General features: G+C 33.4%; 1 protein-coding gene across 1 annotated transcript; it reads left to right on the top strand.

Moving 5' to 3' along the window:
- The first annotated feature begins 5,453 nt into the window (after nucleotides 1-5,453).
- On the top strand, nucleotides 5,454-16,043 carry LOC105618968 (cytoskeleton-associated protein 5). Its single transcript, XM_012200499.1, has 21 exons — nucleotides 5,454-5,510; nucleotides 5,932-7,815; nucleotides 7,970-8,240; nucleotides 8,337-8,879; nucleotides 9,230-9,660; nucleotides 9,825-9,971; nucleotides 10,139-10,411; nucleotides 10,652-10,855; nucleotides 10,937-11,072; nucleotides 11,162-11,355; nucleotides 11,440-11,636; nucleotides 11,831-11,980; nucleotides 12,557-12,736; nucleotides 12,877-13,039; nucleotides 13,299-13,457; nucleotides 14,048-14,235; nucleotides 14,328-14,490; nucleotides 14,720-14,893; nucleotides 15,103-15,249; nucleotides 15,466-15,640; nucleotides 15,916-16,043. The coding sequence occupies exons 1-21, from the start codon at nucleotides 5,454-5,456 to the stop codon at nucleotides 16,041-16,043; spliced, it is 5,964 nt and encodes a 1,987-aa protein (XP_012055889.1).
- The last annotated feature ends 1,777 nt before the right edge of the window (nucleotides 16,044-17,820 follow it).

Raw genomic sequence — 17,820 nt, 5'->3', positions numbered from 1 at the left:
TATATATATATATATATATATATATATATACACACACACACACACACACACACACACACACACATATACACACACACAGACACAGACAGACAGACAGAGAAAGAGAGAGAGAGAGAAAGAGAAACACAGACACACATACAGAAACGTGCAGACAATTGTTGTATATCCTTGTACAGAAAGCTTCATTTTTTTTCTTTCGTATATTTTTAGCAAATCGATCATGTTGAGCGCGCGTGATGGGGCATGGGGCCGCTTTACGCATATTTGCGAATATATAATTGATTTTATCGAGATACACACATGTCTCTTGTAGTAGCTGTAAGTACGTTTAGAATTAAGTATACGTGTATCTTAACGCAGACTTGAATTTCCGACGACTCTCTACGTCTTTTTTAGCGTACGATGTACTTTTTTCGATATTACACGGCGGTGTTACAAGCCATGAGCCACCATGTGATTGAGCCTTAATTACGTAGCCGATAAACGATGCGACGAATCGAATCGGGAGAAATTGTGTGCGAGAGAGAAAGAGAGTGCATGTGTATGTAGCTCGCAACTTCTCTATTAGATCGTTGCATATGAGATGTCACCTGAAAAAGTGAACCTCTTTTTAATAATCAGAATCGTGTATGTTTACAATTCTTATACGCGAGCATAATACAATACAATTATAATTATTGCTTTTTCAAACTGTGGAAAAATTGAGAAATTTATCATATTTTTCTATTTTAAAGATATTTCAATCGGACATTAATAATATTGATATTGTTAATGTGTTACTATTACCTTTAATTCTATCATTATTTTATTATAATTATATGATTTCTATATTGGTTTTTGATAAATTAAGAATTAATTATAAGAATAATTTAGAAATGGTTTATTGTAGATTACATACTTAGAACGAATCGTGTGAAAAATAATGATCAAGTGTATACAAAATTTAACGTCCGGAATATAAAACTGGAAATATATATATATTTTTTTATATCTTTTTATCTTTAAGTTTCCTGTATTTTCGATCACGATTTTATTGATCGTTTTTAATAATTATTAAGGAATATTGAATTGAGTTTTCTCAATTCTCCTACAATTTATATGCATCTTGTTCAGAAATTAAAAATGCATTGATGTATATATAAAATCGACATTTCATGTGCAGGGACCTAATATTAAATCAAAATTAGTAGCATGATATTCTTGTGGAGCAGCGGTATCGCCGCGCCAAGTTCTAATGCTTGTTTATCAAAAACGACGAACTATTGTACTCACGAAAACGAAATTCCATTTTTTATCGTAGACATTCGCGCTGTTTCGAGGCTGCCGGCGGCCTGCAACCAACAAAATTTCTTGTCCGATAAATTCGACCGCAACTCCACGTCCGTTCTAAAGTTTATTTATTAACTTTAAATTTGATAATACCAACAGAATCATGTTTATTTCTTTATTTTTTTTTAAGGCTACAATCGCAGGAGCGTTAAAATAAAATAACGGATGATATGATGAATAACTAATGTTCGTCGTAGTATAATATCGAAATTGACGCGCGATTTTTGTGCGATCGTAGTCTTATAGCGAATTCGGCAGATCACACTAGTGCGCACTAAGTGCTTAAATAAATTTTCCAGTGCCACGCATTCAACTTATGCGCACTGTCTCAGTGCGTTAAGATTGTCATATTCGGCAAATAAAAACTGAACCCAGTGTAGTGCTGAATTTATATTCGGACCAACCGAATGAACTGATGAACGAGTTCAAAAATTATTGCACCGACGTGCAAATATTTCTGTGACAGTGCAATTTAGCACTAAAGTGGTTTTGCATTTGCACCGGGACAGCATATTAGAGTCAGTGCATGTGTCGAATTCGCTGTTAATGCACCGTAAAAAATGTTCTGTATTTTCTTCTTCTTTGACCTTTTCTCTCTTTCTCTCTCTCTGTTTTTTTTCTTCTTAGCCCGACACTGAAGTGGTCCCTGCCCCTTGCCATCGCCATTCTCCCTCTCACATTCGTTTTTAACTCACTGGAAAAAAAAATAAAAAGTAGTAAAAGGGTAATACGTTCAAATCTCTCGTCTCGAGACTCATGTGAATGATATAATAACCGCCGTTTCCTTCGTTAAATCATATTCCCGGGAGTGATCGAATTAATAGGAGATAAGCTCCCCGCGAAGAAAAGGCGTTTTCTCTGTCTTGTACTGCCTCGAGTCATCTGGTGTACAGCAGGCTGTATTATAATAAATTATTGTGGTTTCTTGTAATATTAACATTCCTAGATCCTATAGCGTGTACAGTGATTCTAATCGTATTCGGGATTAAAGAGGGGATTGAGAGAGAGGAGTCGAGTAATCGATAATAAGTGAAAAGAACGATAAAAAGAAAAATAGAAATAGGACTAGTTTCTTCTTCTTCGTCGTTGAATGATGCCGAGATGAATATACATGTAAACATGTAAAAATATATATGTTTATATGTACATTTACACTCGTGTGTTTCTATATGAATTTTTAGAGGCTTTCTTATAATTGAGATTTGACACACTTGCACCCTGGATATACACATATTTGGCAGTGAATCGAAAAATTTATCACTTTTTTCAAGGACGTTTAAAAATCTCTCTTCGTCTCTCCCCCGCCTCCCGTTCCCTTTCCCTCCCCTCCCCGGAGCACATTGTCTCGACGTAAAATGAAGAAAAAAAAATGGAAAAAAGGATGACAAAAGATATGGATTTTAACAATTGATGAGCAAAACGTGCAAAAAAAAGGAACCTGTTTTTTAGAGGGAGTTAGAGAACGCGGATAACAAACGACTGTAAAATATCAAATTGTAATATTTTAATACTGATTTGCAGATGTGCATAATTTTAACGTATAGCTGGTTATAAAAGAGAACGAAAAAAAAGTGAGCGGATTGTAACTGATACTGAAATTGTGTAAGACGCGGTATCCGTTCCATGGAAAAAACGATCGAATGAATAAAGGGGGGGAAAAAAGGAAAAAAAGAAGAAAAAAAGATGCGAAAAATTTCGAAAAAGGATCATGACATGAATTTCCTGTGTTATATTGCTAGGGGAATTATGATAGTTACACGAGAAGAAATGTTTGTTTTGTATATCTCTTAGGGATAAATAAACTTTTAAAAAAATACGTCTCTCTTTCTCTCTCTCTCTCTCTCTCTCTCTTGACAATGGCTCTTCTCCCTTCTGGTGACTTGATGACTCCATTTTCCAAAGCTATGCAGTCGAATGAGTTCAATTAAGGAAATACATATATTTTCATTTTTATATCTTGCCGAAATTGAAAGTACATCAGAAATTACAAATTTTCAACGTGCCGAGAATTCGAGAACCAGAAAAAAAAATTTCTCATATATTTGTATTCAGAGATAATTAAAAATAAATTAATTTTTTTGCGACATGTAAATCGGCTTAAATTGAAATTGGACGATACAAATTTGTACCTGATAAATTTTTGTATCTTTGAGTATTTAAGCGGATTTCACATAACTAATCATAATATAAATTTTATAATTTTAATATAAATGCAATCAGATCTGCAATATTTATTTTACATTTACCATGGAAAAAAACGATAATCACAGATCTTTTATTGTGAGAAAAAAATTAATGTGGAGATTTGTGAAAGATATCTACATGCAGAATTTTACATGATGTACCATTATTATTTGAATTATTTGATTAATTCTAATCCAGTCTAAAATAATTATGTATTTTAATATTGCGATATGCGATATTAACTACAATGACTTGGTAATTTTTATTTTATAACTTCACACATTCAGCAAAATATTTTTTTTCTCCGAAGCATCTTTATACTTTCATATACACACAGCAAAATTATATATAAGAATAAAAAAATTAGCCGTGTTTTACAATTTTCTGTACAATGAAATAAAAGTAGGCGGACGATTCCTTTACGTCCACACAAGATGTAAAAAATATTTTATGCGATAAAAGCAAAATGTACATACATTAGCAATTTTGCGAGCGATTTTCTAATAAAAATTATATAGATATATATTGTACATATATGTGTACTAAAAAGAAAAAATGCAGTCAATAAATGCAACAGTCCAGTTCGTTGCATTCTCTAGCATTTTCCGCATTTAAAACGAAATGGATATAAATTCAGATGTCGGAGAAAAGAAGAGCAAAAGATCTGAGTAGAAAGTGCGAACGCGACAAACAGCTCGTCGTGTAGATGCGCCTTTAAGGTATATTAGGTTTGTTCGCGTTGCTTGAAATTCCAAAAATGTTTGCATTTAAAGCGAAATAAATATATATTTAAGCATTGAAAAGAAAGAAAACGAAGATGCTTAGTGTAAAAAGTGCAAACTTTTACGCCGCTCGAACCGTCAAATCGTTCGACGACAAAAAGGACGTGATCAAAATTGACGCTTGGTATTCGTCAATTTTGACTACGTAATTATTTGCCGCTGAAACGGCCGATTTGAGTGGCTCCTGAAAATGCACTTTTAGTGAACGCGTTTCACACCACCTATCGGCGCGACATCAAGCTATCGTCGCATCGAACGGCTCACTGGGAGTTCGTTTCGCCGTTCTAGATACACATTATCTTTTTGTTTGTGTGCTTTTTTGACAGTTACAAGGGGCATGTATATTTGAAAATCCGACGCGAGAGATTTAATGGCCGCATGAAGGAGTCGTGAAAGCGGTCGTCCGGCTTGCGCTCGGTGTTGCGCTCTCGTTTCGACGCGCGTTCGTCAGGACATCGCGCGGTTTGGTCTTCTACTCGTCGATTTCGATGCTGTTACTCTACTACTAGATAAGCACGACGACGAGGGACCGTCCGTCGGATCGCGGTGTTAAAACTCGGCACCAAGACTCGAATTCCTTTCTCAGCTGTTTCACTAGTGACAATACTCGCTGACCGACAGGTATCCTGAAGTCTTTTAACCGTCTCTGACTGTGATTTGAAATATTCTTTCGTCACAATAACATCACAGTAACACTTTAATATACAAGATCTAATTATACATGTTTCCTCATATTAAAGTATTGATAATTCATATGTAAATATACAATTTTACAATAAATAGATTTAATATTTCAATTTTAATGCATAATCATTTCTCTAGCGAATAATTAAATGCGCGAGTATTAAATAGAAAAAGAATCGATTTTATGTAATGACTCTTGTCCTCAATTTTGCGAAAGAATTTATAAAAAATTCTCGTTAAATTTGCCATTTGAGATTTTTCATGAAATCTGATTGTTTAATTCAATATTTTTTTATGCATTATAACTGAAGTGTGTGTCAAATTTATTTACTGCAAAATTGTATATTTGCATGTTTATTTTGAATTGTCAATACTTTATTGATATAAGGAAACATATATAAGTATATTCTTTATATTAATATGTTATGAGGAAAGGGATATTCCAAATGAATCATTCTTCCAGAATAATCAATCATGGAGCAGGATACAGAGTATATGAAATTGCCTCTGGAGGAGCGCTGTGCACATAAGGTATTTACTACATTCAAATGCGTATTTGTATTACTTTTTGCTATTTTAAAAGTTTATTATTTGTCACTGCATTGAAACTTTCTATTTTGTTTTCATTAAACTTTGTATATTGTCTATTTATTTGATTTTAAACACAAGTATTAATTTAGTAACAAAAAACAGAATTTAGATTTGCAAGTAGTTGCAGTTTTATCAGTTTTAATTATTATAATGAACTTATTACAACTTGTGATAATTGTAATTAACAATCTATGATTTTTAATATGTATATAAATACATAAAAAGTTTTTACTTAAGGACAATGTTATACTATTATATTGTACTATTGTAGTGTTAAATATTTTACTCGCAATGATGTAATATTCTTAAAGTAGGCTAAACGTTAAATTAAATAAGTAATATTCTTTATATGATATTGCAGTCTTGGCGAGCACGTTTGCATGGATATGAGGAATGTGTAAAGACATTTCAGTGCATCGATGATGAGAAATCACCAGAATGGAACAAGTACATAGGCTTCATCAAGAAGTTCGTGTTGGATAGTAACGCAGCTGCGCAAGAGAAGGGATTGGAAGCAACCCTGGCTTTCATCGAGAATGCCGCAGTTGCTGGTAAGATAGTTATTGAGGTGATGAACGGTATCGTGTCCAAATGTATCGCTGCACCTAAAGCCAAGACGAAGGAACTAGCTGTACAGATTACACTGATGTATATTGAGATTGAGAAGCACGAGGCAGTACAGGAAGAGCTGCTGAAGGGCACCGAGGCAAAGAATCCGAAGATCGTATCGGCGTGCATCGCTACCTTGACACTTGCGCTCAAGGAGTTTGGACCCAAAGTAATTAATATGAAGCCACTGATGAAAAAGATAGCGAACTTCCTGGAAGACAGAGATAAGATGGTACGGGAGGAAGGCAAAGCTATGGTAGTGGAAATGTATCGATGGGTAGGCGATCGTTTGAAGCAGCAGTTGAATACATTGAAACCAGTGCACATTACGGAACTTGAAGCGGAATTTAGTAATCTCGGCGATGAGAAGGTGGTACCTATGCGCTATCTACGCTCCCAAAAGCCAAAGAAAATGGGCAATAGTAACGATTCAGCAGCGGCAAGCGATAATGGTGAGGATGATAATGAAGATGCAGATGGTGTTTTGATTCCGGACGTCGATCCATATGAGCTAATGACATCTATAGACATCCTATCAAAGCTACCAAAGGATTTCTACGAGAAAGTTGAGGCAAAAAAATGGCAGGAGCGAAAGGAAGCGCTAGAGGCGCTTGAAGTGCTTGTTAAAAATACAAAACTAGAGAACGGCGATTATGGTGACGTAGTGAAGTCCTTGAAAAAAATTATCTCGAAGGACACCAATGTGCTGGTAGTCACGCTAGCAGGGAAGTGTCTGGCTGGTCTAGCTGCAGGTTTGAAGAAACGATTTCAACCTTATGCCGCCGCTTGTTTGCCTGCCATTCTGGAAAAGTTTCGCGAGAAGAAGCAGACAGTGGTACAGGTATTACGAGAGGCTGCTGATGCCATTTACCAGAGCATGAGCATCGATCTTATTCTCGAGGACACTCTAGCTGCTTTGGAGAACAAAAACCCAGCCGTGAAAGCCGAGACGGCTGCGTACTTGGCCCGATGTTTCACGCATACACCACCTGCGAATCTCAACAAGAAACTGCTCAAATCTTATACCGGCATGTTGCTGAAGACACTTAACGAGCCGGATCCAACAGTACGCGATAATTCGGCGGAAGCGCTCGGCACGGCGATGAAATTGATTGGCGAGAAATCAATGATGCCATTCCTAACAGATATTGATAATTTGAAAATGACGAAGATTAAAGAGTGTGCCGATAAGGCAGTAATAGTTGTTAAAGTGAAACAGGAACGACCCAATACCGCTCCGGCCAAAATAGAATCGCAACGGATGAATAAGGCGAACAAGGAGAATTCGAAGAACAGCAAATCGAATTTTGCGAAGAGACCGAATACTGGTATTGCGATCGGAAAGAAATCAGCAATAAAGAAACCCGGCAGTGCCTCGTCACTCACGAATTTGGCACCAAAGAAAACGGTACAGATGGAGAGAAATTACAGTCCAGAAGAGATCGAAGAGATGGCGGCGCAGCTTTTGCCAGCCGAAATAATCACCGGTCTCGTGGATAGCAATTGGAAAACACGTCTATCGGCGGTTACGCAATTGTCAGATATCATCAAAACAATGAATTCGACGGAGGTGCCGACCCAGGTGATCGTACGAACTTTGGCGAAGAAGCCTGGCTTTAAAGATACAAATTTCCAAGTAAGGATAGAATTGAGATTATATAATATTGTTCAATATTAATAATAAATTTGATTTATATATTTTAATTTAGAGTTGAGACTTTTAACTTTCATTTTAATTATAAAAAACAAAAATATTAGTAGTGTATGAAATCTAATTTAATTTCTTTAAGGTGTTGAAACTACGCATAGAGATTGTAAAATATCTGGCGGAAAATCATTCCTTCACTGCCACCGTGGCCGAGTATTGTCTCATGGACATTGCAGAAAAACTTGCAGACGCGAAAAATAGTACGATTGCTGTCGAAACTTTATTAACGATTGCTGAGGCTACGAGTTTTGAATATATAGCAGACGAGGTAGTGGCATTTGCATTCAATCAGAAGAATCCTAAAGTACAGCAGGAAACACTGTTGTGGTTGTGCCGAGGAATCACGGAGTTCGGTTTGTATTATTTTCATTTACTTGCTATAATATTAAATGTAAATAAATAAAATATACACAGAATATCAATATTTTTAATTTATCCAAATATTTTAGGTTGTGGACTCAACATCAAGTCCATCATTGAGAACATCAAGAAGGCAGTAGCGGCTACGAATCCCAGTGTGCGCACAGCTGCTGTAACTTTGCTGGGCACTTTGTATCTTTACATGGGCAAACCGCTATTGACATACTTTGACAATGAAAAACTTGCATTACGGCAACAGATTGAGCAAGAATGCGAGAAGCATAACGGCGAAACGCCACCGGCACCTATTCGCGGCGCCAAGGCCAGAAAGGCCACCATCAAAATCGAGGATGAAGAGGAGGACGTGGAGGAGTCATCGGAGAAGAAAGTAGACGGCAGCGAATCGGATCTCAATGAACTGATTCCTCGCGTTGACATCAACGCGCAAATTACTGAAGCGTTGCTAGCCGAATTGGCCGATAAAAACTGGAAAGTGCGTAACGAAGCGTTGCAGAAGGTGAACACCTTGGTTAGCGAAGCCAGATTTATTAAACCGACTATCGGTGATTTGCCGCAGGGATTGGCTCTTCGTCTCGTGGACAGCAATAGCAAGATTGCACAAGCAGCTCTAGGTCAGTAATTTAACTTAGCTATTATTTGTTATTAATTGAATTAATGTATATACATATTAAATAATCGCAATTATTGATAACTATCATTGAAATTAATTATTCATAAATTATTCATAAATTAGTTTTGTAATTTATAATTAATATCATTAAATTGCTTCTCTCTATATATACATATGTGTAGTAAAAAATTGTTTAAATTAAACTATTATATAATTATAATCTAGAAGAAATATCCTGCTATTATACTGTTAAATATGATTTAGCAGTAAATTATTACTTGATAGTTCTTAAAATTTTATTTTTTAATTGCAATCAATCAATAGTTTTATTACACTTCAAATATATTTTAGGTATATGCGAAACGTTGGCGACGGCTATTGGACCACCAGTGAAGCAGCACATTCGTGCTCTGTTTCCCGGATTTTTGCAATGTCTAGGTGACAGCAAAAACTGGATTAGAGTAGCTGCGACCTCCTGTATTAATACCTGGGGAGACCAATGCGGTTATAAAGAATTCTTTGATGGCGAGATGATAGGTGATGCATTGAAAGCAGGTTCGCCGATGTTACGATCTGAACTATGGAACTGGCTGGCACAGAAATTGCCCTCAATTCCGGTGAAACAGATTCCCAAGGAAGAGCTTTTCGTGTGCCTTCCTTATTTGTATGCTAATCTAGAGGATCGTAACTCAGATGTACGAAAGAACGCTCAGGAAGCTGTTCTCGGCTTTATGATTCATCTCTCTTACGAAGCGATGGTTAGAAACACCGAAAAACTGAAGGTATTTATATGAATTATAGAATATTTCTTATATATAGATGTTTTAATAATTCGTATAATAAATAAAATTTAATAATTTTACTTCTCATTAATTAATTTAACATAATGAATAATTGCTTATGGTGATAAAATATATTGCAATTTGAAATGATGTAATTTTTGCAGCCTGGATCAAGAACAGTAGTGATTGCTGCACTGGACAAAGCTCGTCCTAGTTTACCCATAAAACCTCTTCCTAAGAAAGAGCCGTCAGATGACAATATCCTGAAGAATGGCGCGAAGGGTGCAAAAGTTGTGAAAGCTGTTAAATCGGTAATAAAATTAAATATACATACATGGTCTGACGAATTAAATTTGTGTGAATTAATATTTCTCTCTCTTTCTCTCTCTCTCTCTCTCTCTCTCTCTAATTCTATTAAAGTATTTTTATAATGACTTTTTTTGTTTTTCGATGTATCATTAATCATATATTGTTCCAGAAGGGCGCTTCATCCAAACCGGGCAGTGCTCGCAAAAAGGATGACGACGTTGATACCAGTCCTCTGTTAGTAGTCAACAATCTGAAGCACCAACGTGTGATTGACGAACAGAAATTGAAGGTGCTCAAATGGAACTTTACTGCACCCAGAGAAGAGTTTGTTGAGCTTTTGAAAGATCTTATGACCACCGCAAACGTCAATAAGACTTTGAGAGCAAACATGTTTCATTCCGATTTTCGATATCATCTCAAGGCTATCGAAGCACTCACCGAGGTAAATATATGAATCAATGTATTGGAAAAAAACCATATCTAATGTTCTTTCTTCTTGATAAATTTTACTAACGTCAATTTAATTGTATTATATAAAAATAAATCATTTATATTAAATTACATAAATTTGTGACATTTTAAAAATTAATAAAAATTTGAAAAATATTTTTTATCTTAATAATGTTTATAAAATATATGTTTAATATACAATATCGATTCTTGTTTATATCATTTTTATCAGGATCTTCCTGGAAATAGTAAAGCATTGGTATCTAACCTGGATCTCATTCTCAAATGGTTGACATTGCGATTTTTCGACACTAATCCGTCGGTACTTCTGAAAGGATTGGATTATTTACAATTGGTCTTTAATATGTTAACTGAAGACCAGTATCACATGTTGGAAACTGAAGCAGCGTCATTTATTCCTTATCTCATTATCAAAGTATGTCATCCATTTCGTATTATTTATCTTTTTCTTTTTTTTTACCTATAACATTATTATATATGCCATATTAATCAATAGATAGGCGACCCAAAGGATGCTGTGCGTAATGGTGTGCGAGCTTTATTCAAGCAAATAGCTCTTGTATATCCTGTGAGCAAATTATTCTCATATGTAATGGAGGGCTTAAAGTCAAAGAATGCTCGACAGCGAACAGGTAGACGATCTGATTCTCCATATCGTTATAAAATGTTATGAAAATAATATGCAAACGTGTGTAAATGAAAAACATGTTGGTGCTTGTAGAATGCCTGGATCAATTAGGATCGCTAATTGAGAATTACGGAGTTTCTGTTTGTCAACCCACCCCATCTGCGGCATTGAAGGAAGTTGCGAAGCAAATAGCAGATCGTGACAATTCCGTTCGTAATGCCGCACTGAATTGCATCGTTCAGGCCTACTTCCTTCAAGGGGAACGTATATTCAAGCTCATCGGCCAGGTACGCAAGTTAAATTAATTAATATCATTAATATAAGAAAAGAAAATATATATATAAGTCAATTATGTTTTTTGCTATATACAGATATCAGAGAAAGATAAGTCTCTGTTGGACGAAAGAATTAAGAGAGCTGCAAAGAATAGACCCATAAAATCTGCATCCGCTACTAGACTCTCCACGCCAGCGATTGCAACCACCAGTCCGGTGACGGATGACATGGAGGCGGATTACGAAGAGGAGCAAGAAGAGATTGCTGAGCCAATGGAGGCAGTACCAGAGCTGTGAGTTATTTTTACACGTGATATTACGAAACTTTTATCGTGCTAATTGTTTAACAAAATAATAATCATATTTTAACCATATTTTTATTTTTCTATAATATTTTCTTATGGAATTTTTTCTAATATTTTTTTATATATTATCTCCAAGTAATTCATGTTCGCATGTCCTTCGCTTTTATATAACATATCCGCAGGGCATATGCCACAAGCACTACACACAATAATGAGGATGAGCAAGTGCCTTCTGAGGTCATTAAATCTTCTTCAAAATCGGACCAGGAAAATATCAGCAATCATGAAATTGATACACAAAATCATCTTTCCAATCGAGATGATTCGAAAACGTTTGTTACTTCTTTTGTTCATTTACGCAACTTTGTGACGCGCTCTAATGACATGGTGCTGGGAAATATCGCGGAATCTCATCGTGCATCCTGCGTGCAATATCTTGTTTACTATCGAATATTATCATTTATATATATCTGTTTGTTTCAATTCCCTTTTTTAATTTGCTTTCTCTTTTCTCTCTTTCAATATGTTTGAATGTGTCATCTGTTTCGTTTTAAAAACAAAAAATGCAAAAGGGATCTAAGGATTTAATACAATGAAATAATAAATAATATTCAACAGCATGATAATCAAACATTGTTTTTCCAATTTATCACAATGATATACATATATTATTAGGTATAAAATGACTTCCTACTATTTTCTACTTTATGTTACTTTACTTTTATTTTTACTTAACTCACATAAATTGAAAATATTTTTTACTTTTTAGATTACTGTAATATTTGATATCCTTAATCAACATTGTTTCCAAGTAGTAGTGTATTTGATCTGATTTGTGATGTGTGTTATTCCTTCAAGTTTCAAAAATTCTGTTGATCATATCTATATACAATGCATTTATTTTCTAGAAATTCTCCTACATCGACGCAATCAAAGATTCCTTCAGGTCCATTCGGATTAGATATGGAATTTCTGCAGAGAATTGAACTGAGTGCCCCAGTGAAATATCGTAATCCAGTATTAGCGGAACCTAGCTTGTCAGATTTGAACGAGCCTCCAGTTAATGTGTTGAATCCACCCAAAACACAGTAAGTTAAATCTAATAAAATAATGAATTATTAATATAATTAAACTATGCACAAATCAAATAATTTATTTTATTTAAATTATTAATGTTTATTATTGTTATTTATTAGGTATTAATAATTTTTGATTTTTTACTTTTCAGAATGATACCAATTTCGCCACCGAAATTGTTAGTGTCAAAATTATCATCCGCTGTATCTCCTACTACTGCTAGCAGTAAGGACGAAACACTCGAACGTAACATTTTGTCTATGGCCAGTATGGATTTGCCCACTGCAATACAATCCATGAATGCAATAGAAAACGTTTGTATTTACTTTTTTGACGTTCGAATATATTAAAAATGTACGAATATTTAAAGATTTTTAAAAAATATGCTCTGTAGTTTTTAATTATCGTGATTTCATCCAAATTCTTGACGTGGAGGTATAATTAAAATTACTACTTTTTAAGAATTTTTTTCTCTGTGGAAGAAATTGATTAAAAAACTTTTTAAAATGTAAAATTTTCTATTTTGAATACCTGTGTAATATATGCATATATTAGCATTTTCTTTTGTTACAGTTATTAAAGTCTCATCAAGCGGTCAGCTTGCAATCCAGAGAGGATAAATTCATTGGATCGATTAACATGCAATTAAAATTATTGCAAACGTATCCATTACGACAAGAAAACGCAGACGTATCAAGGGGCTTCAGAAACACATTTCTGGTTATACTCGTGGTGAGTGCCAATTGCTTCACAATCAGTATTATTTCATAGATTATATATATTAATAAGCGATTTAATATACATTAAAATTATTATACATTAATATACATTAAATTAATTAATATACATTAAAAATATATAAAGTTTAATATTCTTGAGACTTCCACAGATACTTTCTATATAAAGATTATGCGTTTCACGGATTTTTTCCGTGTCCAGATCCATTCTTGAAATGCCAACGTTTCACTTCATTAGGGCGAGGAGCAGCCTGATATTGAGCTGTTCCTCCGGGTTCCCCTTTTATATATTACGCTACTTGTTGGAGTGGTGGAAGGAAAAGAATAAAATTGTGAGTGGAGGATGGGGGAAATGAAGTGAACTGCAAGGTTCACGAAACGTTGGCATTCCAAGAATGGATTTGGACACGGAAGAAACCCGCGAAACGCATAATCTTTATATATAAAGTTTAATTTTCGATAAAAAGGCACATGTCTGACAAAATATTTTTTTAAGGAGATTTAATAAGAAATTTAAATTAGAGACTTTCATAAAAAATTAAAAATTTTAAATATTTTAATTAGTTTCAAAAATTTTTGTTTTAGTTTTATGACACTGGATTTCTTGGAAAAAATGTTCCTTTCATACATTTAAAAGAATTAGTAGATCAGATGATAAGTTTGTTGGCCGAAAACAAGTTGGAACATTTGCATCAGGCTGGAGCATATTACAGGGTGATCAATAACATCATGGTGAAAATTATTGATAATTCTAATCACACCACCATCATATGGTATGATTTATGAGACAATAACATATTTATTTTAATTTTGTTTATTTTAATTTTTTATACTTTATTTTTTTATACTTTATGTTTGTTTACAGTGTATTAATCAAACTGCTTCATTCCTGTGCTGAATCAAATGTTCCTTCAAAATACGAAGAATTAGTGATGAAATGTTTATGGAAAATTGTGAAAACAATGTCGAATTGGGCCACTGATTTAGATTACGATACAATACTCTTGGAAGTGCACCGTTTTCTTAAGGTAGAGAAATTTTTTAATAATATTCTGTATATAATGACCAATTATTTAAAGTAAATGAGAATATATACAAGAAAGATTGCTATTGTTACATTTTGCAACTTATATAAGCTATTAATAAGTTAAATGTTGCAATTATTTTTTACTGTGTTTTAAATATTTCAGTGCGATATTTTGTATATTTTATATATATATATATATATATATATATATATGTTATTTTTTTATATAGGATTATCCTACTACGTGGTGGAAGAAACGAAAGTCCGATACTCCGCTACGAACAGTCAAGACAGTTCTTCACAGTATGACCAGAGTGAAAGGCAGTTCGATACTTAATCATTTGACGCTAATAAACAATACAAATGAATCTGAGTTGCACGCTTACTTAATAAGATTAATTGCGGTAAGATTAGTTGCGTTATATGTATATATATATATATATATATAAGTACATTGATTTTCAAGTATTTAAATATAATATTAAGTATAGTATTAAGTTAATAAATATAGTATTTAAATGTAATATTATCATATCGCGTTGATATAAGATTTAGCATTATATATGTATCAAATTATACACATCAAGAAGTAATTAATGATATTTATCAATAGAGTCTTAAACCAGATGAGATTAATGCAGCAAAAGTGACATCAAAATCGAATAATGTGGGAAGGACGCCAAAACACTTGTCCAAGTCTACTCGTCAGCAACTGGCAGAAATATTCAAGAAAATCGGATCAAAAGAACAAATGCAAGAGGTATATATTTATGTGCAACTAAAAAAAAGTCTTTTTTTTAAATAAAACAAATATTTCAGTTAAAATTATTAAATATTTGCGAAAATTATTAATCTCTTTTTTACTTATTTTGTCTTACTTTAAAATGCCTCGTATTGTTCTCGTACATTCTTGAGATTCTTAATGACGTTTTTGCAATTTAAAGTATACTTTTAACCATTGATCGTATTTTTGTAGGGCCTAGTGCAGTTATACGATTTCAAACTTCAATATCCGGAAGCTGATGTACAACCATTTCTGGTCAAATCTCACCAATTCTTCCAAGACTTCATAGAACAGGGATTAAGGGAGATCGATCAGGCGCGAAAAAATCAAACTATTTTATCGCAAGCTAACAATCAGTACTCTATGGGTAAGTAGCGTCAGTTGATCTTTCAATTTAGTGAGCATAAAAGTTAATGTTAACAAAACAACTTGCTCTTTCGTCTTGTTTAATATGGAATAAAATATACATGAATAATATGAAATAAAATAATCATATATACGAAATAAAATAAAAATAGACGAATATAAAAATCCACGAAAAATCTTCGGTCAAACACTGGAATCTGTTTCACACGCAATGTAATCACGCACAAAATAACATTGCCTTTAATTATTTAGTCACATGTAAAATAAATGATACAGAAACTACAGAGTCTTCAGCCGCGGTTGCTGATGAGAAGGACCTCATGGATCCAATGTACAGGCTCGAGAAACTCCGAGCCCTTGAAGCACAAAGTAGAATGACTTCCTCCCAGCCGAATCCACCATGAATGATCCAGCATAATTTATTAATTAGGTAAGCGGGACACTCGATACATATATGTGTAAGATGATGCATATTTGTCCGACTTATTTATTCGCGACTTTCGGAATATTTAATCCTATGATATTCTCCGCTGATTTTTCATTGAGATAAATCATTAATCGTTTTACGTACGAATTTCCGATTTCTTCGAGACATAGTCCGATTATTTGCTCTCAGTGAATTAATTTAAATAATTTACATAGTTAGCAGAGAACTTTAGCGACCGCGAATCGTAGGAAATAATATAGCTGCACCATCAGACACGTGCTACATCGAATATCATAATCGATCTGTTCTAATTGTAGCAATGTTACATTTCATATAATGTAACGACGATGCGCGCATGCTAATAATGTTTTGTTTCTTCCACAACAGTTATGTATAGTTAATATTAATGTTACTAATTATGTAAGGTCGATCATATAATAATACATGTATAAGTATACGAAACTTGCACGATTCGAGCGTCACTCATGTCGTAGCATGATTTAATTTTACATTGTTTAACTTAGTATTTTTTTACGCTGTTTTCTAAATAAATTTGTTCTATTTAAACTCGATTAGATTCATAATCACCATATCGCCGTTGTTTTCGCAAAATCTCCATTCGCGATGAAAATAAATTTGTTGATATGACAAACGAATGATAAAATAAATAAACCTCTTGTCCGTGGCATGCGTGCTGGGCGATTTCTATGCCATTCTTAAAGAAAATTATTGGCACAGAGTTCAGTGTATAATTTTAATCGACGAGATGTAATTAATCTAGCAAAGAGATATTAAAATAATTTTAGAATGGTAATATATCATTCTTTAGAACATTATCTCGACTTCCGTATTATCCAATCTCCGAAAGTTGCATTTGAAAAAAAAAGATACAAACGGATAAATAATATATGATATAATCTATATGCGCGATGTGATGCATTCAATGTGATGCATTATTAATTTTTAGACAGAAAACAATATGATTTTTTGGTTTTTGTCGTATAAAAAAATATTATATAATTAATAATAATAAAATATAAAAGAGGTGATTCTTTATAAAAGTCTCATTCCTTTTTAATTTTAATATTCTTCTTATATACATATCATATAATTCAAAAAAATTTGGTGCCTGTTGAGGTTTAAATATTAGACAGATATTTATTTATTACATAGATATTTTTTTCAGCCTTTTTATATAAAAGATAAAAATAGGAGGTTTCGCGGAGATAACAGCGATTTATCCTATCTATTAAGACGCAAAATGTCATACTCGAGTTAGTATTTATAGATAAAAAAATAATAGTTATCAGCATCGACACCTCGATGTTTATTATTCGATATAATAAAAAGAAAAAAAACGATGTTGAGTCGTAAAAAGCTCATAACTCAAAAACAGAATTTCATGTCTTTCAAAATAAAGAGAATATTGTCTATTTGAAATACTTTGAATACCATTCTAGTGTTGAATTTTACTTCGAAAAATTGTCCTGTGCAATTTTGGTATCAATTATAAAAATAAAATTAGTTTCATAAACACAGTGTTTACAAAGAGAATACTTATAGAAAATTTACACGAATTAATCAATCACGCGATTATTAAATTTAACTTTTTATCATAAATTAAATTATTAATTGCTGCATTATAAATAAAACGCATATGCGATATATTTGCAAATTATGATTGACATTGCAATTTTTCTGTCTGTTTACAAAACGTTATATATTCGTGATAACAAAATTTTTAAGTTACGAGA

The sequence above is a fragment of the Atta cephalotes genome (genome assembly GCF_000143395.1).
Source record: "Atta cephalotes unplaced genomic scaffold scaffold00019, whole genome shotgun sequence".
NCBI classification, from domain to species: Eukaryota; Metazoa; Arthropoda; class Insecta; order Hymenoptera; family Formicidae; genus Atta; species Atta cephalotes.
The sequence above is the reverse complement of the archived record's forward strand: the minus strand, read 5'-3'. Positions and strand labels throughout refer to the sequence as shown.